Here is a 26,771-nt window from a genome sequence, read left to right on the forward strand (position 1 = left end):
ATTACTAAAATCTAACATTAATGCTGCATGTACGCAACATTTTTCCCATCTCTCAATCGTTCTTTCCCAATCTTGTGGATCTACATTATCTAAATTTAATATATTACCAGCTATATTAATTTGTTCTAACCCTCTCAAATATGGAATCCTTTTTTTTTCTAGGTGGTTTTATCATACTTTCTTCTATGTAATCTACTTTTGCTTTTTCATTATATTATTCATTTGTTGGTCTAAAAAATTGTTGATCAATTCTACTTGCGTGTCCTGAATTTTCTACTCCTGAGGTGCTACTTTCTTCTGTTGGACTACATTATTCTTTCAATTTTAATAAATTATTATATTTTTTTGATCCTAAAATATGTTTTACTCATATTTCTAAAATTAAAATTTTAATCTCTTCATCTGAAATTTTGTGTAGTCCTAAATCATATGTCTTATATTTTTCTAAGTACTCTTCTTCATCTAAATGATCAATATCTTCTATAAGCTTATCTACAATATGATCAAAAAATTTCTCAACTAAATTAATATCTAAATTATCAAAAGCTATATGTATACTCTCATTTTCAATTTCACTTTCATCATTTTCTATTTTTTCTAGTTGCTTATAATTACTAAACCTAATTGTTGCTTGACATGTACTAGTGTCAAATATTTGTACTTTATTTGGTTGTCTATTTCTTGCTACTTGTAAATTAGGTAATGTTCACTGAGTTCCTTCTAAAAAGCTATTATCTACGGGTTTTGCTTCTATCATATTTACATGTTTACTACAAAATGTTTGAACTAACATTTGAAATTCTAAATTAATCTTATGATTATATTTATTAGACACTTTACCAATATAAATTAAGCTAATACATAAATTTTTATATTCTCCTTTCATATTATAATTTTTTGTTCCTATGCTCACTTTAATATATTTACTAAATTCATTAATTGTTATAACATAATTAGAAATACAACCTATGACTGCTAAATTTGAATTTAAATCTAATTCAGCTGTTACTATTGCTACTTGTGGGTGATTATCTCATCCATCATCATATATGTATACTAATGCTTTTGTGCCTACTTGTGCTCTGGTTAATCCTGTTATTCCAATTAATATTGTTCCTATATGAATCTGACTAAAATGTGATTTTCTCAAATGAGTAACTGCTTCTTTACTAATTAAATTAAGTGTAACTTCTTTATCGATACAACTAACTTTATGTTGACTGATGCTACTTACAATTCAGCTTCTGCTTTCAAATAAACCTAATTGATACAAATTATATTTATTTTTCTGTGTTCTCTCAAAACCTTTTCGAATAAATTCTTGTGTTTCTTCCTCATTTGGATAAATATCTTCAGCTCTAACTACTTATTTTCCTTTTATCCTAAAGAGTTCCATTTTCTATTATCAAAAGGATTTAGCTTAGGTCTTCTAATATTATTATTTGTACTTAAAGTTAATTTTTCTAATTTATCTAACAAAGATGGTGGAAGTGATAAAGATGCGTTATGTAAAACTTGGTTTATTTCTACTATTTGTTCTTCAACTTGATCTAATTTTTCAGCCAAACTTAAAACTAATTGAATAATTAAATTATTTTTCCTTATGGGTATATTACTACTGGCTACTTGTGTTGAAAAATCTGTTAAACCTACTAGTTCTTTATCTAACTTACTAATTTCTTTCAAAACTTAGATATATTTTTTGCTAGTTCTATATTATGCAACTTATCTACTTGTTCACTTAACTCTTTTAGTAGTAATTGTATTTTTTGAACTTCTAATCTTAATTGCTCAACTATTTCTAATGATATGAGTTCTACTTTCTTAGGCTTACTATCTATGAGGTCAATAAGCTCTTTTATCTCTCTTTTGCTATGAAACCTTTGAATATTTTTATTATTATCTTCTAACTGAGATGTAATATAGTCTAAATTTTGTCTAATTATTTTTATGGATTTTTTCTGAAAGTGCTCTAACAACTGGTTTAACAAATGATTATGCTTACTATTTTCTAATTTTATATTTTCTGCTTGACTAATAATAAAATTTACAATACTATTGGCTTGTGGAATTTCTTCACTATGCAAAATATGATTATGCTTTCTCAATGGAAAATAACAAACTAAACTATTTTGGTCTAAGGTTATTTTTCTTTTTTGAGGTTCACTAATTTCTAAACTAAGATAATCTATCATAAATTACAGTCTACCTTTCTTTAGAGTTACTGCTAACTGGTTTCTTAGAAACTGTCTTTCTTCTCTTAAGGTATTTAAAACTTGATTTGTTGCTCTTTTTGCGTCTAAAACTTTATGTTGCACTTCTGTGTTATTATATTTACTAACAAATGAGAGATGTTCAAGATAACCAAGATAAAACTTCTGCTTCTTCAAAGCACTACTAATTCTTTTGGATATATATGCTAATATTCTCTTTATGCTATTTATAGTTGGGTGTTTGAGACAATAAATACATGGTGGTTGTGGTTGACAAGGTCTACAAGGACAATAATGTCTGTTGTTCATACAAAATAAACAAATGTGATATCAGTTATGTTAATGACTTCTGTCCTCAATGTACTTTACTATTATAACTATACTATTAAAATGCTAAACATGGCTCTGATACCAGATTCGCACAGCAGGCCTGGTTAAATAGTCGGATGACCATTATAACAACTAGATATAAAACCTTGCATATAGAACTCGACATGGTTTAGCATGACGACTAATTACAATGCAGGTATAAGGCCTTAATAGATGAACTCAGAGGTACCCTGGTTAATGTCCAATTATTTGTATGGCAATCATTCAACTATAACAGAGTTCTCGAACAAAGTATGATTGTCAGTTTAACAGGTTAATAATATAACTACAATATTATTTTCCTATTTTGGACTAGAAGTTTAATTAAACAAACACACTAAAGAAAGAGAAGAAAACTTACTTAAGACTTGGAGATTGCTTGAATATGTACACTTGAACTTTTATTAATATATAGAATGTTTACAAAGAGAAGTGTTTATAAAGGATGCTATGAAGGTTTTGGAAGCTTGAATATATGAAGATTGAAGGATGGTGTGAGTATGGTGTTTCTCTGCTGTGTTTTCGTGTCCTCTGCATGGGAGAAAATGCTCCCTTATATACAAAACCTAATTCCTAAATAACAAAATAGCTTTTCATTATTTACAACTTTTTGAATAGTGACAACACACTGTTTCTGAAATCTGTCATCACTGTTTCTAAAAGTTGGCTGTCTTTTCTTTGCTTCAATGAAGGTCATGTGAATCCATGTTGTCTTGATTGTTGCAATGTTTGTCACCTTAACTTTTTCATTCAAATGTTTTTTGAAAGTGTCAGTCCTCCTTTTTCTTCTTTTGGATGTATCCTTTGGTGAAGACCACGTGAACTCCACTACATGCTTGGCCCATTTTGTATAGATGTTTAAAGGGTAACCTTGGTATTTTTGAAAACTTTTGTCCTGATGATTAAAAGAAAACTTTTCAGTGGCTTTTGGTTAGTTTTCCATATATACAATTGACAGTGATTTTTGTTTTTTGGTTAAATCAGATGGATCGAAAATCTCATATATCAACTAAGCATAGCTTTTTGGATTAACCCTCAAAGAAGAAAATTGATTACTCTAAAAACTCTATGGAAACAAGCGCTGCAAAGAGGAGGAGCCTTGCAGTTGCAGTCCGATCAAAAGGGAGGAGTTCCAGCAGGAAGCGAAGGCTTGCAAAGCAAGAAAAGAAACGCACTGATGACTAGCTACGTAGTAGTATCGACAGAATCACTAGTCTTCCGGATGATATATTGTACTACATATTCTCCTTTTTAGTGATCGGATCCATTGCTCAAACGAGTGCTTTATCTGGAAGATCGAGTTGTATATCGGATTCCTTTCCTATCCTCGACTTCTTTCACGAAAGTCGTTCATCAAAATGCCGAAAAGTAGATTTTTTTAAGCGGGGTCTCCCCTCACTTCTCACTTTGTCTCTGATTTGGGTACATTTCTGGGACGATGGTTTTGTTGAGAGTTTACTATGTGGTTGTTCTTTGTTGCCTTCACTTTTAGATACTGTAAAGGAAGCACTCATCTCAAAATTAGGTTTCCGGACATGAAAGATGTACAAATTCATGGAATGGAACTAAGCAGCTTGGACATTTCCGGAATGAGGCTGGTGAGTTTGGAAGTTGCTTCTTCGTTCAGAGAGAGAACAATGGAAGTTGTGTCACCATTTTCTCCCCCAATCTGAACATTTTTGTATCGAGGCTCTAATTTAAATACCGAAAAAATTTCAATCCAGAGTTTACCTACTCTGAAAACATCTCAGTTGGATTTGTTCTTCACTGTGAAGAATAAGATTAGTGCAATTAATTTTTTTTGCGGATCATTGCATGTTCAAACCCTTTGCAATAAGCCTTAGCTATCTCCCGATTTTATCATCCATTCGTTTTGATGGCGGTCTACTGTACTCGTTTATGGAACTTGAGACCTTGCAAATTCATATTGGTTGTTTGAATAAACCTGTTACCCCAGGTATAGCATGCGAATTCAAGAGCGCTCCTATAATCCATACTCTTAGTACTTAAGTAGCTAGCAGCACCCTCGGAGAAAGAGAAGGTACATGGCACAACATTCTGCTGAACAATGTTGGTTGCACTGAAGAGCAATACTGGGAAAGTCAAGTGCAGAATTTGAGCGACTTCCTCTGTCACTTAAGGGTGAACATTCATTATTTGATTGATGAGAGTGTGATTAAGTTTGCAAGGTTTTTGGTTAAACATGGAAGAGGCTTGATTCTTTACTTCGATGAACACAATGTCGACAATAATTGGGAGGATAATGTCTGTTTACTAGAGGGATTCTCCCGGTCATCTACTGATGTCAAAATCTCAGTTGCTTCATCTCATACTAGGATTAAGCGTGTAGAGATAGTCAAGGATCTACAACTAAAAAAATCAGTATGTAGTCCCCTGGTAACTTGTTCGCTTTGTGGTACAACAAAAGGTCAGCGGACATATGATATCAGCATAGAAAAGGATAGGAGAAAGCTTTGAAACTCCTAAAAGGTATAAACTCATAACATTGTGCTGCACGTCAAAAACTCCATCGTCTTTATAAACATACATACGATATGCATCACATAATTTCAAACCAAGCTATTTATATTTATTTCACAGAAGATCATAACTAAATCAGTGACATGAATTTAACAAAAACAAAATAAAAAACGAATTACAGGAATTCTTAAAGTAAAAGAATTACTCAGGCCAAAAAATAAACTTGGTATTTTAATTTCTTGAGAAAGGATTTCATATGCAGAATGAACAACTCAACTCGGATTGCAGTCCCTGGCCAAAAAGTACACTCAAATTGCAGTAAATTCTGCACTGGATTTTCACAAGCATTCACAGAAGGATATCATCAGTCATAAGTGCATGAGCTCTTTTTGAACTTGATGGGCTTGGTGACAGTGGGATCCAAAATCAAAGGGCATGAGATTCGCTTTCGATGCTTTGTTTTCACTAGCTTCCCTACAACATACGCTCGAGACCAGATTTCAAAGTTTAAGGTCAATGGAATCGGAATCAATGCACCAGTTTTTGTGTATATCAAACTTGATCCAGCTCCATATAGAGGAACCTTAGTACCATGCAAGTTCACTGATGTCGTTCGGAGGCTCTTTCTAGGCTGATAATATTTCTTCAACTGCAAAGACAAAGTTCAGAAAATTTAACACTTATCAAGCGGTTCCAAACAGTATCCTACATACATATTATGTTGCCAGCCTACGAATCAAGACCGAACTTTCCTAGTTCGGTAATGTAATGTCCTAGTCCAGTTAGGATTTTGGTTCCTGTGTTTTGACCTGAAATTAATTTCGGTACCCTGGAACTTGCCAATAGCACTCGAATTGTAAACAAGGAAAAACTTAGACACAGCTATGAAAAATTAAATCTTGAGGCACCAAAGCGTGAGAACAAAGAAACCAAAATAGTTAAATTTACCCTTATCCTACATACATTTCAAAAATTTGCTTAGAGATAAAAATGGTAGTCATAGTAGAGAATCCAACCTGACCAATTGCTACTGCAATCTCCGAATAAAGGAGACCGATAGGTGAGGAGGTAACATGAATGCCAAAGATTGAAGCAGAGTTGCGCACACTCAATCTTAATGAACCATTCACTGTCACCATCTTTGATGGAACTCCACTGAAGTCCGAGCCCTCACCAATGTAGAAGTTACTGATTTCCAAGCTCTGCAAGAATCGTAAGTGCTCCGTTAGACCGAAACAATTTCATCCTATTAGCAACTGCATAATTCCCATTTTCCACTACATTTCTTGAATTGAAGAACCCCCACACCCTTTTCAGTATTTCCAAATTAAATCATCACACTAATAAGTTAGACAAAATTCAGCATCAAATTTTTAGCTTACCTTAACTACTACTTCTGCTTTGTAAGGCCTGCTTGCGCCCCATATGATCAAGCAGAAGACAGTGAACAACAACACAAAGCTAAGTAGAGCAATCAAGACCTGCACTCGCCGCGAAAGCGAATTATCTTTGAACTCATCATAAGCCCCGTCCTCCATAATCACCTTGCACTCCGGCCACCCCTTGTCATTCCTCTGCTTACTACCGCCTTTCCTACCTGAAGAGGACCTGAAAATCCCCGAGAATTTGCTCGCGGAGGAGTTCCTCGAGTGGCGGCCGAAGGAGGGGTGTGAGGGTGACTCCATGGGGCTGTTGTTGTAGATTGGAGTGGCGTGCATTGACGAGGACTTGTCCCCATCGTGCGAGTCCCTTGAAGGGCTCTGCACATAGTACACAGGTGCCTTTGGGGACCTTGACGGTGATGATGCAGCTAAGCTTGTGATATCAGACTCAGATTTTGTTGAATGCATCATTGCCTAATCAGTAATAACAATGCAGGATTTGAATTACAAACTTACGAGTCAAAGCGTTCTGCCAAAAACTTCCTCCACAAATTTGGAAATTACCCAAGTGAAACACAGAATTTGAGTGGAAATTTACCAAAGACTGAAACTTGTAGCAAATTCTTGGGTACCCAGAAAGGGTTTTGATAGATATGAACTGGTTTCTATGCTAGAGTGAGGAACTGAACAAATTGACCACTAGAATTCAGTTCTAGAGAGAGAAAAGAGGAACAGAAAGAAAAATCCTTTCAGAAAATTTCACCAAAAAACTAGTTAAACAGATGAGATGCTGATAAAATTTCAAAAGCTGCCACAAATCAGTGTGCTTCTCTGTGTGTACGTAAGGAATGCAGAGAGAGTAAGTGAAGCTTTTATTGAGGACCAATGAGAAGCAGTGCCCCCAATTGATATGCAGGGCCAATGATTTTGTACCACACCTTGTTTTTTTGCCAAACTAGTTGTAAATTGACCAAAAAAAGTGTCGGCAGTACACATACTATTATTATTACTCTATATTATTTACATATAATTGTGTAATTATTTAATCTTAATTGTAAATATTATAATATTATATGTTGGCATGCGATAACGATGCTCCTCAACCTAATAACATTTTTTGTTTGATGGGTTTTTTGTATTTTACAAACTACCTAATTTTGATTTGGAGCCTAGTGTTTGTGTTTATTTGTTTTTATTCATTTTGTCAGTGTAGGAGAATTGGGTTGAGATTCTATTAGTCTAATTTTTGTAATCCCTGTGAACTTTGTAACTCTTGAGCCCCAAGTCAAAGAGTTGTATATATATGCACCTTGTGATAACAATAGTACTACACAATTTACATAATTCTACGTGGTATCAATGAGTTAAGGTTTTTTTTTTCATGGTAGTGAAACCCTAGCCCGCTTCTTCCCAAACTTTCATGTCGTTCCTCCTCTCCCTTCCTGAGTTAAGGTTTAATGGATGGACGTTTTTGAAGTTTAAAAGAGGCTAGGAATGTGCTACGAATCTGGAGAAATTAAATCTAGACTTGGAAGATAAGGAATCAATTAAAAAGAAGGAACCTTATCCAAACCAACCTTATCTTATCCAGTCCTGTTTTATCTCAACATTATCCAAACTAACCTTATCTTATCCTTATCTTATCCTACCTTATTTCCAGCTGCAAAGGGGATTCCTTTTCATATTAAACCACTTGTTATCTGGTTCTAGAAGCCCTAAGAGTGTGCCAAACCACCCTATCATTTTCCCCCTAGGAATCTGCCGTACATAGTCCTTTTCCTTCATGGAGTGGGTTGTGCCGTGCCTATCCTTCTCCTCTACAACTTTGTGTCGTGCCCTAGCCCTATAAATACACACCCTTGCCGCAGAATTTAGAGGGAGAGCTTTAGAGAGAAATTCAGAGAAAAAAAATATAAAGAGTGTCACAGCTTTGCAAGGAAGGAAAGAGAAGAAGAGCTTTGTGCTGTGACCTGCCATCCAAGGCTATTGGAATGCTGGAGCATTTCTGGGTTCTTTCTATCCTTAGTTTTAGTTCAATGTTTGTTTTAATTTGGTTTTCAGTTAAGATAGACATGTGGAACTAATTTCGTTTTAGCTAGAGGTGAATTCAAAGCCATGAACATATGTGTGATATGAATTGATTACATCCAGTTATTGTTTCGTAAATCGTGAATGCAATTTGCTTATTTGTGTGAGTGATAACTTATTCTTGTATGTTGATCAAGGAGGCCTACTTAGTTTGCATGCAGGGATTTGATGCTAGAATATAAGGGAATCTCACATAATCGTTATGAACTTATATTTACAAGTAGTGGAGGTTGCTGGTCACAATCGAGTTAAGTAAATTCCTTGTAGGAGTATCATGCAGTTCATAGTTACGAATGTCATGTCAATGCTTATGATTTTCACAGAACTTAATGATCTTTGATATGTATCTCTATTATGCAGTTCATGTAGGGAACTTGATAAGAATAATTCGGTTGCGTCGCTGAGTCCAATTCAATGAATTTAGGAAAATCTGATGGTTAATTTGTGCAGTTCATGGTTAACTTGGGGCATTGTCATTCATGGTTTATAGGAAGAATAACTAGAAATCGATTTGTATGCATATGTGTCATGTGTGGAGAAGAACCCTCTAGCTAGCCTTTCACCCCTTTAATTCACCCAATTTCGTACCATTTAGTTTGTTTATGCAAGTTTGTTTGTTTAAATCTTAAATTCGTCAAAACAACCCCCCATTTAGTATTTTGAGTCTTTTTAGTTTAATTTTCGTCCAAACTTCCCTTTAGTTCCTGTTTCGAGTCAATTTAACTTAGTTTGTGTGTTTTGAATCAGTTTAGTTTATTTTGAGTAGTTTAAGTTTAGTTTTCTGTTTTTTTAGTCTAGTTTAGTGATTTATAGTTTAATTTGGGTAGATTAGCAGCCCTCCTAATCCCCGGCCTAGAACGATCCCTACTTACACATACTACAACTATCAAAAAGAGGTTTTAAGTTTGTGTGCTATTTTATATCACATCAATCTCTAGCCCTAACATCACTCACTTTCTGAAGTAGACCGATTCCAATTATATCATATGGCTCAGTCAAATGAAGCTCTTACTTCTTGGGCACAATCTTTTTTGCTATGTTGATGGTTTTGCTAAGGCCACTGCCGATACCATTCCTACGATTGCTGACAAACTCGAGAAGCCTAATCTGGTGTTTGTTACTTGGTTTCAAGCCGATCAACTAGTTGTGAGTTACCTAGCCTCCACTCTTTTAAAGCCTATTTTGTCTCTTACCATCGACAAACATCCTCCAAGCTTTATGGGACTGCCTTTATGAGCACTTTTCTCAAGCTTCTCTTGCCAACGCCGCCAATCTCCGATTTCAGCTACTTGATCTCACCAAAGAGACTCGTTCTATCTCCAATTATCTTCAACATGCTAAGTCAATTGTTGATTCTCTTGCCGTTATTAACCAACCTATCTCTAATTTTGATTTAGTTACCTCTATGATCAAAGGTCTTGGGAGTGAATATTCTATGTTTGTGATAGCTGTTCTTAATTTTCCTCCTATTTTGGAGTTGTTGGATCTTCGCTCGTGGTTCTTCTCCTTTGAAGCTTAAAATCAACCTAACAAAGTGGCCATGCCCTCCTTGCCGTGGCAGCACATGCTCCTGCCAGGCTTAGGCCCAGTTGCAAGTCTAGTTCCAGGTAAAATCTTGCCACAATATGAGCAGTAACCTTAGTCTGTTGCTTACCAAGCCCATTACCCAGATCACCCCGTATGCTTGGACACAAGATTCTAAAAAATGATAGGCGCTAGTCAGACAGAGGGCAATGGCCTAGGCGGACTAGACGGATTTAAAAAAAAATTATATATTATATAAATAAGTGTCTATTTACAGTTAAAAGGCGCTTTCTACTCCTTCGGCTAACACGAGTGCTCCATTCTCCTTGAATATATCTTTCATCATATTTTGAGTCTTCCTTGCTCTTCCGATGCTAGAACTAAATAGGCTATGCTTGGCGAGATCTCAGTTATTGGGCAAAGAATATCTCCAACTATTATTTTTTTTTCATTAACAACTAGGTCAAGGGTTCAGTTACAATAAACTATGGCACCTAAAAATGTTACCTCATCAGGGGTTGAAACTATGACAATGAAATTCCAATAAGTGAGAGCATCGACATGTGATTAAAGTTCCTCCCCAGCTATGCAGCACGAACCTGTATTTGGTATTTGACCAAGAGGTGGAATTAGAGTTGTTATTCAATGGTGCAACTTGCATTTTTGACATAAGTAAAGGACCGGTCTCTACCAGTTCTCGTACGTATCTGCCTGCCTTGGTGGTACAGGGTGGTCTGAGCCATAAGCTCTAAGGGGAAGAAGGGTGAGGTTAATAAATGTTCCAGCTAGGAATCTCTGTGGTGAAGATGTTTTCAAACTAGCGGCCTAATATAAGTTTATTATTTTAATTAAGTTTATCATTCAACATACAACATATAAATTTATAAAATATAAGAATTTTTCCTTTAGTATCTTAGTGATTTGATTGTGTAAGATAAAAAAAATTGAGTGATTACTTACAAAATATTTTTTATGAATTTATATAATAATTTTTTTTTAAATAATAGTGTTAAAAACGTAGAATTTTTTGATGAGTGGTGATGGAGATATATGAAAAGACACCTGGACTTATGGAGGCACCACACCTACCACTTCCTAATTTTTTTAATTATTTTTTATCAAAAGTACCACTTCCTAATTGAGAAGCCTTTATTAAGATGATAGGTGGTGGAGCCTCATTGGATAATGACGTTTAATTTTAAAATAGTTATTGCCCCATTTTCATTTAGTTAATGCATAATGACGTATGAATGTCTAAAATAATTTTGTTTCTGATTGTAAATATTATGTTCTTTTTATAGTTCATACTTTTAGTCAATTTTGTCACACCAATGATATTATTCTCCGTGTCTCACATTCTCACACTCTTGAACAAAAATGATTAGCGGAACGTAAACATCGCCATATCTCCACTGACAATAGGGTTCTTATCACAACAGCTAATGCCTCGTTTTCTCTTTGGGTTAAGGCCATACTAATGGCCATATTTTTTTATTAATCTTCTCCCATCCTATGTCCTAGGTTGGTCTAGTCCATATTTTTGTCTCTTTGATCGTCATCCTGATTTGTCCTCCCTCCGTATGCTTGGTTGTGCATGCTACCCTTACCTAGGTCCCTGTACTTAGAACAAATTGGGATCTCATTCCAAGGAAAGTGTTTTTGTAAGGTATAGCTTAAAATACAAAGGTTACAGGTGACTTGACTTGAAGACCAACTGAGTTTATATTTCCTACATGTGAAATTTGATGAGGACACTTTTTCATATGCCACTGCTGCCACTTCTGCATGTGCCTCTCCTAATCGCTGGGTTCCTCCCTTTTTGGAGACCAAGTCTACTGTGGCTACACCAGCATTGACCCAACCTGTGCAGCTTATTGCTACTCCTGATCTGCCTGCGTCTACGCCTCCATCACCACGCCCTGGTTGGTCGCCTTCTCCTTACCCGCTAGCCTACCAGCACCTGAGCTCGTTCCATCACTTATTCAGCCGCAACATCCTATGCAAACTCAGTCCCACACAGGTCATTCGCAGCACAAATTTTTTACAGATGGGACTGTACAGTACTCGTTGCCTGCTGTTCTTATGACATCTATCACCGCCCTTGTTGAGCCAACGTGCTTTACAAAATCCCATCGTCTTCCTGAATGGCATGTAACTATTACAGAGGAGTTAAATGCCTTACTGAAGAATGGTAACAGTTTCTTGTTTCACTTTATCCCTCACAAAATATGGTTGGTCACAAATGCGTTTTTAGAATTAAGCATTATATTGATGACTCTATTGAAAGGTAAAAAGCTCGTCTCGTTGCTAAGTGCTTTCATCATCATGGTTTTGCTTATCACGAGAGGTTCAGTCCTTCCACTATTCGGTTGGTTCTTGGTCTTGCAGTCACTCATGGTCGGTCTATTTGACAACTTGATGTAAAAAATGTATCTATGAATGGTTACTTACAGGAGGAAGTTTTTATGACACAACCACCAGTCTTTGTCGACCTGAGCGTTTGAACCATATGTGCAAATTACACGAAGCCTTATATGAACTCAAGAAGGTTCCTTATGCTTGGTGTCAACGTTTTAGCATCCTTATTATTCGTCATGGTTTTGTGCAAAGGCAAGTTAACCCCTCTCTCTTCATTTTTTTCATTATGTAACTGCACACTTATCTTGTTACTATATGTGGATGATATTGTGTTGACTGTAATGATCTTTCTCCTATTCAACGGTTTATGTCTCTTTTGAGACGTGAATTTGAAATTAAGGATTTAAGCCCTCTTTATTCCTTCCTAAGCATTGAAGTTCAGCCCATTTCCAATGATCTTCATTGCTCTCACACTAAGTATGCTCTTGATTTACTTAAACGCACGAATATGCTTGACTGTTAGCCTTGCATTACTCATATTGCTTCACGTATTTAGTTGTCTAATTAGGATGGTACCTTGTTTGCGGGTCCTACTAAATTTTGGCATCTCTTAGGGTTTTTATAGTATCTCATTTTAGACGTTCGGACATTGCGTAGGCTATTGTATTGCTTAGCTTATGTCTTGTCCGACAAACACACACCTTATTGTTGCCAAACGCATCTTACAATACATCAAAGGCTCCATTGATCATGTTATTGTGTTCCATTGCTCATCTGGCCCACCCTTGCTTCGAGGTTATCTGATGATGATTGAGTTGGTTGTTTGAATACCCGTCTTTCCACTTCTGGGTACCTTATCTTTCATGGGCCTAATCTTATTTTTTGAAGTTCCACCAAACAACCTAATGTTCTAGTGCCAAGTCGGAGTACCATGCCCTTACACATGCGTGTGCTGAATCTATTTGGTTGTCTTATGTACTTCGTGAGCTTCGGTTTCTTGCTCCTCCTCCTACTGTTCTCTTTTGTGATAATTTAAGTAGGACATATATGGCTACCAAACGAGTATTTCATGTTTGCACTAGTCACATTTAACTTGACTATCATTTTGTGAGTGAACATGTCAAGCTCGGCTCCCACAAGGTTCAATTTGTTCCCTCGATCGATCAAGCTGCGGATCTCCTCACAAAACGACTTTCGAAGCCTTGCTTTCTTTTACTTCGGTCCAAACTTGTCTTTCAAAGCTAGACAAGTTTCGAGGAGGGAGGGGGGGGGGGATGTTAGTTTAGGAGAATTCGGTTAGGATTCTATTGGGTTAGGTTTTATTATCCATATGAATTTTGTATTTCTTGAGCCCAAGTCAAAGACTTGTATATACCTTGTGATAACAATACCACTACACATTTTACATAATTCTACACATTTCTTCTTTTGTTGTTTAACTTTTCTTTTTGTTCGTGGAGGTACTTTCTAACACTTGTATCTGCAGTGCTAGTGCTTTTTTCTACTCCAACAAGATGATCAAAAGGAAGAAAACAGTTCACCTTACATTTAAAGTTAATGTGATTGCGCTTTTTTATTCTTCAACATAATAATTAAATGGAAGAAAACAATTCACTTGTACAATTAACGTTAATATGATTGTGCTTTTTTCTTCTTCAACAAGATGATTAAATGGAGGAAAACAATTCACTTGTACGTTTAAAGTTAATGTGGTTGTGCTTTTTTCTTCTCCAACATGATAATCAAATGGAAGAAAACAATTCATTTATACATTCGACGGTAATGTCTCTTCTGAGATAAATGTTTTAGATTACTACACAAGCTAGTACTTTACATGTCATAATACATTTGAAGGGACACATAAGAATATATTTTCTCTTCATTTGTATTAAAAACGTGGAGACATGCTTGTGTACCGAGTACTTGAAAAGATCTCTCATTTTCTGGTGTACCTAAAATTTACTTACAACATATCGATTATGTTCTAACTAAGAGGCAGGGCCGGCCCAGGCCCAGTGTAGGCAGGGCGACCGTCCAGGGCCCTAAAAAATTAGGGGCACCAAAATTATTAGGGTGGTATATTTATATATGTTTTTATAAGAGTATAAATTTATAAAGTTTGGTTCAAATACATAGAAATTAAACTAGAAGTGGTGGTTTGTCATTTGAAAATAATGAGGAGGTCTTGGGTTCGAAACACCCCATGTGTGCTTATTTACTTTCCATTTTTCAATTATTTTTGTTGTTTAAAATTAACAAGAGGTCCTAAGTTCGAAATGCTATGTGCATGTTTATTTTTTTCAATTTTTACAAATTTTTGTTTGGTTGTTAATTTATTTTTAGTTACTATCTAGTAGCTATGTAGGTTGTTATTTTTAAATATTCGTTTTAATTTAAGTCTAATCTTCAACAAAAAATAATATGTAGACCAAATTTGCAAATTATATGATGTGTCATCAAAATGTTTAATTTAGTGCCCATTCATTAATAAGACATATCAATTAAAGACTTAAAAACATCATTATTGTTTAGTCTCATATTGACAAGGTTATTAAATAAGAAAAAAACATCTCACGATTTATTCAAAAACACATTCAAAGTTCAGATGAAAAACAAAACTCATCATCTATCTACTTGTAAGCCCGAAGTTTTTTTGTTTCCCTCTCTCAATACAAAATAAATTAGTCTTTCAATGTTTCTAAATTATTGAGTTTGAAGTGTTTTTCTCAGTATAATTTTTTCAATGTCTTATGTGTGAAAATAAAAAATTTTCTTACATGAAGTTAGGGCACTTTTTTTTACGTCGCTCGGGGCCTCAAAAATTTCTGGACCGGCACTGCTAAGAGGAAGATGCTCCAAGCTAGTGAATCGCTTAACTGTGATCATGAATAGGATGAAATTTCTCATAGTTTCTTCGAGCTTAGAAATGATGGATAACTTTCTGGGCCATGCAAACTAAAAAAAAATAAAAAGAGGTAGATGACTTTATGGGCCACACAAAGTAAAAAAACAAAAGAGGACGAAAAATAAAAAGAGAAAGAACCACGCAATGACCCAAATAGAAACACTTTGGCACGTGGGTTAAGTGCTACGGGTGAGTGGCAATGAAGAAGTGGAAAGTCAGTAGGTAATTTTCACTGGTTAGTAGAAGCAAAGAATATGAAAGGGAAGTGATTTCAAATTTCAAAATAATTTTAAATATCATTCTTATTAGGAGTATTATAACGATATGCATCTCGATATGTAGTAGATATAGTTGAATATCAGAGTGCGCAACGAATAAGGATACAAAATAATAAGAATTTTATTAAACAAACGAGAATGCCGAAACGGTTACAAAACCCTAAGAGGCTACATTGTGACTAACTTGATATTCTATGAGCTACAAAGCATCATATATATAGAGAAATAACCTAACCCTAATAAGCAAGAAAATGAACCCTAATACTAACGGGCTAAGCCCAAATTCAAACAATAAAATAATCCTAAATTCCAACACCCCCGTCAAACTCATGGTGGTACATGACAAGAGTTTGCCAACAAGCAGATGCGGATGCAAGCTCCGTTAGGCAGACAAGACAAGACAAGCTCCGTTAGGCGGACATGACAAGACAAGCTCCGTTAGGCGGACACGACAAGGCAAGCAATTCAAGCGAACAAACGAACAATCCATTCGGACAACAGATGTGCCAGGTTTCTGGTTGATGCGAGTGCAGTGGCGATGAGATTCTGTTACCGCAGTGGTTCAGTGGGTTCAAGACTAAAGCGGAGTACAGGGTCGAGCAGCAGCGGATGCAGGCAATAGGCGGGGGAGAAGGATGACCAAGGAAGCTGCAAGCCGTTGAGGAGGATAAAGGACCAAGATCAGATGGATTGATGGTGGTGCGACAGGCGAGCAGATGGGATTTGGGTTTGGTACGATGCGGGGACGGCGACTATGGATCGCTGGGTCGATATGGCGGTGTGGGATGGATTTGGGTCTAGGCTTCATAAAACACGGTGCATGTGCATGTAAGTATGGGTCAATGGTGATAGGATACAGTCAGACAGCATCGGGTTGGGTTCAAATCTGGTTGCGATTGTCAGGTCGTGGTTCAGGCGGACGGAAGATTCATCGCATCAAGAAAACAAAACCCTAATACTAACAGGCTAAGCCCAAATTCAAACACTAAAATAATCCTAAATTCCAATAGATATTGTTGATATAATCTCATATATTGATAGATACTAATCTCAACTAGTCTTGACACAAATTAATATATATATATATATATATATATATATATATATATATTATTTGTTGTAAGCCTATTTAACTGAGCTATCTAAAGGATTAGAGAGAAAGAGGGGGCTGGTTCATCTCGATATCTACTAGGATTTACATAATCACATTCCTATTCTAAATATGACTGCAACACTTCCCATTGAGTGTGTAAATACTCAAACAAACGATCGCATCAGATCTTCAACATATAAGGTAGAATAGTTGATGAAGTCATTGGCACAACGGGTGAACGCAAGTCTCAAATTGAAGAAAGTATGCATTGGTAGTAAAACTCACAAAACCTTGATATGGTAAAACCCAAGGCATAGGGAAAAACCCATAGACTAAGGAGACAAGTGAGAAGTATGCATAATGTCTAAAACAAACTTTAAACAGGATGAAAGTAGTGAACTCAATGGAGTATGATCATCCCAGGATGGGTGCCTCATCAAAACCTCGTTAGGTAGCAAAAAACCAGTGGGAAAAATGCTCATAATCGTAGGAAAAAGAGTACATTAAGATAAAGTGAGTATGCTTCTGGATACTCCCCTTAAGTTAGACATAACTTCCAAATAAGATAACTATAAGCAATTCAATTCAGATAATTTACGCATACCGATTCCTTGGACGAGCTTCTGAAAAGTATACTTGGACAATGACTTGGTGAAGAGATCGACCAGGTTGTCCTAGGAACGGATTTGCTTGACTTCAATGTTCTAATGCTGTTGTTGTTGGTGAGAGTAAAAGAACTTCGACGCTATGTGCTTGGTGTTGTCTCCCTTGATGTATCATTTCTTTAACTGCTCGATACATGATGCATCGTCTTCAAAGATCGTCGTAGGAAGGTCAACAATGAAAGCAAAACCACTAGTGCTTTGAATATGTTCCATAACTGCTCTCAGCCAAAAGCACTTATACGATGCTTCATGCAGGGCGAGAATCTTAGCATGGTTCGAAGAAGTCATAACTAGCGTTTTCTTGGTAGACCTCTAAGATATAGTGGTGTCTATAACGGTAAAAACATAGCCTATTTGAGAACGTGCCCTATGTGGGTTAGACAGATATCCAGCATTTGCATAACCAACAAGGTTAGAATCAATTCAAGAACCATATGGGGCGGCAACACTCGAAGATTCATGGGTATAGAACAAGCCCAAATCCATCGTACCCTTGAGGTAGCGGAAAATGTCTTTAACTCCATTCCAGTGCCTACGTGTGGGCGCATTATTGTATCTAGACAATATATTAACAGCGAAAGAGATGTTGGGTCTAGTGCATTGAGCCAAGTACAATAAAGCCCCAATTGCGCTTAGGTATGGAACTTCGGATTCCAAAATCTCTTCCTCATCCTTATTTGGATGAAAGGGATCTCGTTTAGCATCTAGAGTCCGAACGACCACAGGTGTACTTGAAGGCTTCACTTTATCCTCATTAAAACGTCGTATCACATTTTGGGTGTAGTTCAATTGATGTACTAGGATTCCATCTGAACAATGCTCGATCTTTAGGCTGAGACAGTATCGAGTTTTTCCAAGATCTTTCATCTCAAATTCTGATTTCAAGTGAGCAGCAATTTCCTCAAACTCTATGGGAGTTCCAATAATGTTCATGTCGTCGACATAAACTGCAACGATTACAAATCTAGAATGTGATTTCTTTACAAACACACATGGACATAATTCGTTGTTCACATAACCTTGACTTGTCAAATATTCACTCAAACGGTTATACCACATCCGCCCAGATTGTTTCAATTCGTAGAGTGACCTCCTTAACCTAATTAAGAGAGTGTTCCATGGTCTAGAACTATTTGAACCAGTCAATGGAAGTTTTTCTGGAACTTTCATGTATATTTCTGTATCTAGATCCCTATAGAGATACGTGATTACCACGTCTATAAGCTGCATATTCAGTTTTTCAGAAACTACCAAACTGATTAGGTAGCGGAGCATTATAACGTCTATTACGAGGAATATGTCTCCTCGTAATCAATCCCAAGGTGTTGAGAGAAACCTTGCGCTATGAGGCGTGCTTTGTATTGCACTATTTCATTCTTCTCATTACGCTTTCTCACGAAAACCCACTTATAGCTAACAGGCTTCACGTGTGATGATGTGGGAACAATAGGTCCAAACACTTTACGTTTCATAAGTGAATCGAGTTCAACCTGGATTGCTTATTTCCAGTTTGACCAATCTATTTTACGTTGGCATTCATCAACAGAACATGGTTCAATGTTATCGCTAAGCATAATGTCAGTAGCTACTGTGTATGTAAATGCATCATTAACGATCATCTCATTCCGATTCCAAACCTCATCCAATACTGTGTAGTGGACCGAAATATCATGATTCTAGGGAGGTTGGTTTGTTTCGTCTAAAACATCACCGTAATCTAGAATAACCTCATGTGTTGGAACGGATGAGTGAACGATGGTCGGATTCAAATTAGGGTCACTAGTTGGTGCCAATTTCCTCTTTTAGGGTTGTGAATCATTTAAACCAAGGGGTCTACTAGGCTTTAGGGTCGGAGCAGATAATTGGCTAGCCGCCAATGTACCGGGCCTTGTGGAAGGTGTGACCTCCCCACCTTCGAGGATGGTCTAGCCTTCCCAGCCGGGATTGTGACGTACACAGGGTTGATGCATCAACCAACACCATAAAATATCTAAATGGTCCGCAGGTTGGTTGGATAGGTCCACAAATATCCCCTTGAATCATCTAAAGAAACTTAGGGGGGTTGTGAATAATCTTTGTAATCGAGGGTTGAGTATTCAACTTCCCTAAAGAACACGCTTTGCATGGCAGGAATCCAACATAGGGAGGTAACTGATGCCCACGAGATGTTTTGAGGATACGGCGCATCATGTCACATCCAAGATGTCCCAAACGGTCATGCCAAAGCAACAATGTGCTCTGGAACTCAGGTCTAAGGTCGGCCACATGGTGGGCTTCTATGCCGCGAATGGTTGTTATGTACAACTCACTAGAGAGACGTTCCAACTTCTCGTGAATACGCTTCTCGCTATATTCGTACGAAGTGATACAAAGAAATTCAGAACCATTATCTTCACTGGTTTTAACATGATATTGATTATCTCGAATATCTCTAAAACTCAACAACGTTCTTCCGGAATATGGAGAATAAAGTGCATCTTTAATGGTTAAGACTGTACCATTGGACAACATGATATTGGCCTTTCCGACTGTGGGCCCGTGTAGGGGCTTGACGCCTATTGCCATGACCACGACGATTCTTTCGTCGTTTGTGGCTGCTAGAATTGGTCGCATGCGCTTTAAGCACGGCATTCAAGCCAATCTGTCGAGCTTGATAATTCTTAATAAAAAATTGGTTATGCTTTTCAACGAGAAGTAGTACAGAGATCAAATCTGAAAATTTGGTGAATTTATGTGCCCTATATTGATGCTGTAGGACAATATTTGTGGCATAAAAAGTCGAATCAGTCTTCTCCAGGAGATTTGATTTGGTTAGTTCCACTTTACAGAACTTCAATAGTGATCAGATTTTACAAACTTCAGAGTTGTATTCATTCACGGACTTAAAGTCTTGGAAGAAAAGATGTTGCCAGTCGTGTCTTGCTTAAGGCAAGTATATGTCTTTCTAGTGATCGAAACAGTTGGCCAGAGTAAAACAGAGGGTGCGTGAGTCATCCTCAGTGAGGTACTCGGTCTACAGAGCATCATGGATGTGTCTTCAAATGAAGATCATTGCAGTAGCTTTCTGAGCTTCGTCGACATGTTTGTCATCAATAGGTGCCTTAATGGCGTCTCTAATACCCTTTGCAGTAAGATGGAACTTCATGTCTTGAACCCACTTCAGGTAGTTTCTTCAAGATACTTCCAGAGCAGTGAAATTGAGCTTGTTCAAGTTCGACATGTCCCTAAAACGGAGGGTACAACAAAAACGTGATTAGTCATATGATGATTCGTAGACATATATCGTAGAACATTCGGATTCTATATACATGTATTGGTTTAATTTATGCATGAAAACTATAGGTTTCATGTGGTAAGTTTTGAATGAAAACTTCAAGTTTCAAAGGCACTAAATATGAAACTACAAGGTCTATTTAGTTTTATGAATGATTAGTTCATAAAGGAGAGGTTCCTGCAAGAAACACACAATGCAATATGCTGATTTAAGTGTAATGGATTTGAGTTTCTTCGGGAACTCAAGTGTGAGAGCTTCCTTACTACGAAAGTATGTCAATTCAAAGTATAAAAATAAATTATTGAATCGTTAATGTCTAAAAAGTGATATTCAAGTCAATAATTTTGAATTCATTATCAGATTAATAGACTGCATGTCACTTTTAATTAATTCAATATATCGGGACCAAACAGGGTCGATTGTGGAAGCAAAATAATGCTGAAAATTAGCATTGGGTCAAAAAAGCATAGCCCAAAACAGGTTTGGGCTAGGGTACCGAAAGTAGGGCAAAGCCCTAGGGGTTAATGGGCTCGGGTTTGGCTGCAAAAGCAATATATATGTGGCTACAGGCCACGGGCCGAAACATGTGAACCTAGCAACAATAACTGATGGCTTTGGGCCGAATGGGGGGGCACGGGTTAGGCCCAGCGGAACCCGTGCTCCATGGCAAGGCATACTGGCAAAAATGCCCAACCTTTATTCACATTCAAGAAAACACTCCCAACAAGATTGTTTGCTCAAAAATCGAAGAGGCACCGCTCTTCGAATCTCGAGAGCTAGACTCCCAACAGGATTACTTGCTCAAAAATCAAAGAAGCACCGCCCTCTGAATCTCGACAGCCAGACTCCTAACATGATTACTTTCTCAAAAATTGAAGAGGCACCGTTCTCCGAATCTCAAGAGCGAGACTCCCAACAGGATTACTTTCTCAAAAATCAAAGATGCACCGCTCTTCAAATCTCAAAAGCCAGACTCCCAACATAATTGCTTTCTAAAAAATCGAAGATGCACCATTCTCCAAATCTCGAGAGCCAGATCCCGATAAGATTGCTTGTTCGAAAACCGAAAAGGTACCGTTTTCAGAACTTCGAGAGCCAGATTTCCTTGGATAAAGCTTGTCTGCAATCTTCACACGCAACATCAACTTTTCAGATACCACAAACCATTTTTTCAAAGAGCTCTGACAAAGTTAAAAACGTGAAGCTTGCAGCTCCCACTACATTGCTACGACCAAGAAGGGTAAAGGAATAGCATTACTACTTGTTGTTAAGGAGACTCCTATATATGTTGACCTCTATCTTCCACAAACAGGCAAACTTGCAAAAATGCTCAACTATTCCTCATATCTAAGAGGGCACTCCTAATGAAGCTTCTCGAAATACTCAGCATTCTTCCCTCCCAATAATACCTATGCAAACCAGCCACACCAAAGTAAGAGTATCTCATATCATCAGAGTCAAAAGCAAGAGCATCCCATATCATGTTTTTTCCCTATCTTTTCCTTTGCCCTTGTTCTTACCTGTAAGACAAGGAGAAAGAGAGCAATCAGTCAGCACTTTAAATCAAGCTTTCAGTCAGGAACTGACTGCCTGAAACCCCTTGCCTGATTACTTACCTGGCATTGCTCTCGAGTACTCATCTTCAACATCTTATGCTTCCAGGAAAGATACCATATCTGCCTGAGGAACATATAGGGCAAGTGAGAAGGATACAAGGAAGTATGTGGAGACAAGCGCAACAAAACATGTGTCGATTCATCTATTACTTCGTCAACAACAAAAGTATCCCATATCATCAAGGTTGAATGCACTCTTGATTTGATGGACTTATTTTGTCCCTCAAATTCTTGAGTCGACTTTATACTTTGGAGGAAACCAGAAAACCCTCCAGCCCAGTTCAAGAATAAGCCTGTAGAAAGTTACTTATTCAAAAGCAAAGTATCTTATATCATCTCTTCTCATTTTTCTTCTCTTTATCATTCATGCTGCCTGCAAGATAGGGAGAATAAGAACAATCAGTCTGAACTCGAAATCAAACTTCTAATCTAGAACTGATTGTTGGGAGCTCTGATTGCTTACCTTGTCTGTCACCTCTTTAGGCAGATCTCCTAGCTTGGCGACTTGGGGGACTCCTATTACATGGTTTGTATCGTGATTGACCAAGCTTGAAACTACAAGTAAGCTTCAAGTGAAATTGATACATTACCTTGTGCATATCCACCGGTTAAAGATACCACCCCTGGATGGAGGAAAAGTACTTCCATAGAAGATGCCACATCTACCTATAAGACAAGTGAAAACGATACCACACTTCGGTACTTAGAAGTTTCGTGATTACTCAGCGGCTTGGATCTTGCAAGTCCCCAACCGAGGAGCTTCCCTCACTCGGGAACTTAGGGGAGCACTGTTTGTACCATACTTGACCAATCCCGAAACTTCTTAGCACCGGTCAACGTTATACCGTCAAGGACCCAGAAGAGTTTTCCTCTAACTAAGAGGCCAATCACAGCGCGACATGTGTCGACATCAGAAACCAATCATAGCTCGACACGTGTCAACATCAGAAGCCAATCACAACACGACACGTGTCAACATCAGAAGCCAATCACAACACGACACGTGTCAATGTCAAAACAAAGCTAGAAACTCTCTTCTATAAAAGGAGATCATTCTCCCACAATATTTCCTAATGTCATTTGTACTAAATCATTCACTAGTACTCACTAAAGGAGAGCTTGAACCTATGTACTTGTGTAAACCCTTCACAATTAATGAGAACTCCTCTACTCCGTGGACGTAGCCAATCTGGGTGAACCACGTACATCTTGTGTTTGCTTCCTTGTCCCTATCCATTTACATACTTATCCACACTAGTGACCGGAGTAATCTAGCGAAGGTCATAAACTTAACACTTTTTGTTGTACCAAAGTCCTCATTGATTTTATGTATCAACAAACTCTATTATCTCTTTTTCTAATTATATTTTTTCGATCAAAATAATTTTTTTGTCCTACAAGCATTAATATTATCTCATTTTCCAAATAATTCGTTTATTGATTTTTTTTCTTTTTCCAAATGGTTGGTGATCCAACATAAAAAGCACTCTGTAATTTTTTCATATTTTTTTGTCAAACTATTTTTCTTTGCTTTTTTTTTTTTTAACTTATAGTTGTTGACAAACTATTATTAGGTACAACATATTATGTGTATATTATCATTAGGTACGTTTGAATTTGTTATAAATATTGATTGGTACGTTTATTGGCACCTATATCAAAACTAGACCTGGCATTCATGTCGTGTTTTCCGTGTTCGTGTCGTTTTCGTGTCATACCCGATATGTTAACAGATTGTGTTGTATAACATCCGTTAAAATAAACGGGTAAAATGACCCGACCCAAAATCGACCCGATAATATTAACAGGTAATATGACGTGGCGCGTTACCCGTTAAGGAAAATATATTTTAAACCAATAAATAATCAAATGAAAAACAAAATACTAAATAAATATATACATATCATATTATTACATTCAAAACATAAAAACGCATTTGTCTTTCAAGTATTAAATATTTCCATGCCCAAAATAAGAGCATAATAATAATAAATAAAAAAAAAACATTAGAACATTACAAAATATCAAATGTTCAAAAGATTTGCAAAATTAAGGGAGTTCTGTTTCAAGGTTTGGAACCTTGCACATTTTCTTACAATCAAACTCTTCAATTTTCATCAATCACCATAGGAAATGGTATTGGAACTTTGGTTTGATATATTGTTTTCAAGAGTTATATTGATGATATTTTCAATGAGTATTTCTACATTAACACTCTCTTATCATTTATCCTATGTCTATTGTTTAAATAAAGTCTTTAATAGTTTTTTAATTAATGTAGAAGTGTGAAAAATATAGAAAAAATATATAAACGCTTGTAATGACAAGCTTTACAACTTTCGTGAAGGGCTTAACTTTGAAATGTGCCACTATAATCATATAAATCATAGATCAAAATTTAACCGTCAATTGTTGTTTACATTTATGCGTCATTTTTCTCACCAAATTTTGTTTTTTCATATATATATATATTTTTTTTTTAAAACATGATCTATTAGAGGATGCAGGAAGATGAATGGTTCGGATCGTTGATATTATTTTCAAAGTTTTATCATTAGTGAAAATATTGCTTGGTGTTTATAAAGCCTCTACAAACTATATAACATCGACTCATATTTCAATTAACTGTAAATATTAGTACGTGATATCAAAGATCTGAACTGTTCATCTTCCTACATCCCTCATAAAGAATAAAGCCTAAACAACAATCGACGGTTAAATACAAATTTAAAGGTTTATGGATTATAGTGTTGGATTTCAAAGATGACAGCTTCGCGAAAGTTGTAAAGCTTGTCACTTCGAGTGATTGTGTGTGTGTGTATATATATATTACATTTCTTACACTTCTACAATAATTATTATTAATTTTATTACTTTTACACTCAAATAAAAAACACCATTCATGATGATTTGGAGGGTTTTAAAAATTTAAACGATAATGTAACTGTAACCATTGTCCACTCGTGGAGGAATGATGAAACACGAGTGTTTATATATTCTTTCACATTTTTCATACTTGTAGGGATGTCTTATTGCCTATACTAATACTATACTAGTTGATTTTAATTTTGGATAACAACATGTTAAGTAAAATTTAACTTGTTAATGATAATAAGAAACTCTCATAATAAAAATAAATAAATGAATAAAACTTAATCTTTTTAACTTATATAGAATAATAATACAAGTATATATATATATATATATATATTTAATATAGAATATACCAATAAATACAATATGGTTATTGTATTTTATAATAATTTTTTTAGTAATTAAACTTTAAAATTATAATTTATTTTTCTTAACGAGTCGAAATAGGTTACCCGCATGTTACTCGCGTGTATACCCGTTAAGAACTCACCCAATAATGACCAAATTAGTTATTGTGTGGACACGAAATCCGTTATTTTCTTGTCGTTTTCGTGTCGTGTAAGAAACTACCGGGTCTACTCAAAACCTCCCGTAAAGTAAATTCTAGGGTTTGCTAAAAGAACATCTATCGATTTTCCTTGTTATATCCCGCTGTGTCGATAATCAAGTAACGGAAAACAAAAAATGATAAGCAATTTAGGTTGGTCATCAAGCCCATTAGGTGGGCAAATAGATATTCAGCCCATTACTACCAAACAAGCCCAATAGTGAACTGTAAGGAAAAGGTCCAGCAAGCATCGAGCCCAACTATGCAAAAAAGGAAAAAGAAGAAAAAAAGAGCGGAGGAAGCCTTCTCTTATCAGAGCCAGGTTTCGATCCTGGGACCTGTGGGTTATGGGCCCACCACGCTTCCGCTGCGCCACTCTGATTCATTGGTAACTACTCAACTCCAAGATACTTATTCGTATCGAAGGTAAGTGACTGTTTATTTATCAATATAATGTTTCATCTTTAACTTGTTAAAATTCGACATATTCAAAAGGTAGAGCTATTCATACCATTTTTGTCACTCACACCTCTCTCAATTTTCAGCTATTAAATTGAATGATTGAAGACAATTAATAGACGAAACTTAACAAAAGTGTGTGAGAAGTAAAAAATATGTTATTTACACTACCCTATTTAAATCCACCTTGTAATTTTATCATAATCCATATGAAATCCCATAGAGGTACACCTTTTGGAAACATGCTCCATAAACAAAACAAAAAACAAGATTTTCTTCCTGTCAAGTCACCTCAAAATCCACATGACACAAATTTAGCAAATTAACAATTAGGGTTATGGAGTTATATTTGAAACTAAGTTATAGAAAAAAAATATTATAAATTAAGTTTAGTAAGGAATAAATGGAATAGAGTTGTTCCTATGAGAATGTTTTTGAAGGTCTTAGTTCTCTAGAGCACTATATATGAGAAATCAGAAATTGTTCATGATCGAAATGAATACAATTGAGCGATTGTGGGGTTATTATTGTCTTGGTTTACACAAATGTTAATAGTTTAAGACATCGTGCTCACATATCATCAGTTAAGTAAATCCGATAGTAATTCACTAAATAAAGTTCAAAGTCCAAAAGTTACCTATTCCG

At 36.2% G+C, this 26,771-nt stretch overlaps 1 protein-coding gene and 1 non-coding gene across 2 annotated transcripts; both read right to left on the reverse strand.

Moving 5' to 3' along the window:
• Positions 1-5,150: 5,150 nt before the first annotated feature.
• Positions 5,151-7,381, reverse strand: LOC103405458 (uncharacterized). The gene is made up of 3 exons (XM_008344463.4): positions 6,446-7,381; positions 6,080-6,265; positions 5,151-5,712 (listed from the first exon to the last, which is right to left on the reverse strand). The coding sequence occupies exons 1-3, from the start codon at positions 6,914-6,916 to the stop codon at positions 5,428-5,430; spliced, it is 942 nt and encodes a 313-aa protein (XP_008342685.3). The 5' UTR covers positions 6,917-7,381; the 3' UTR covers positions 5,151-5,427.
• An 18,596-nt stretch (positions 7,382-25,977) lies between these two features.
• TRNAM-CAU (transfer RNA methionine (anticodon CAU)) lies at positions 25,978-26,049 on the reverse strand. Its single transcript has one exon. It is a non-coding gene; the product is annotated as a tRNA-Met (tRNA).
• Positions 26,050-26,771: the final 722 nt, after the last annotated feature.

The sequence above is a fragment of the Malus domestica genome, chromosome 17 (genome assembly GCF_042453785.1).
Source record: "Malus domestica chromosome 17, GDT2T_hap1".
NCBI classification, from domain to species: domain Eukaryota; kingdom Viridiplantae; phylum Streptophyta; class Magnoliopsida; order Rosales; family Rosaceae; genus Malus; species Malus domestica.

What these genes read in the sequence shown, in the direction of transcription:
- LOC103405458 (XM_008344463.4), bottom strand. Translation starts at nt 6,916, where the DNA reads ATGATGCATTCAACAAAATCTGAGTCTGATATCACAAGCTTAGCTGCA. An exon ending in AAGCAGAAGTAGTAGTTAAG is followed by an intron (nt 6,266 to 6,445) that starts GTAAGCTAAAAA and finishes CGATTCTTGCAG; the next exon opens with AGCTTGGAAATCAGTAACTT. An exon ending in TTGCAGTAGCAATTGGTCAG is followed by an intron (nt 5,713 to 6,079) that starts GTTGGATTCTCT and finishes TTGTCTTTGCAG; the next exon opens with TTGAAGAAATATTATCAGCC.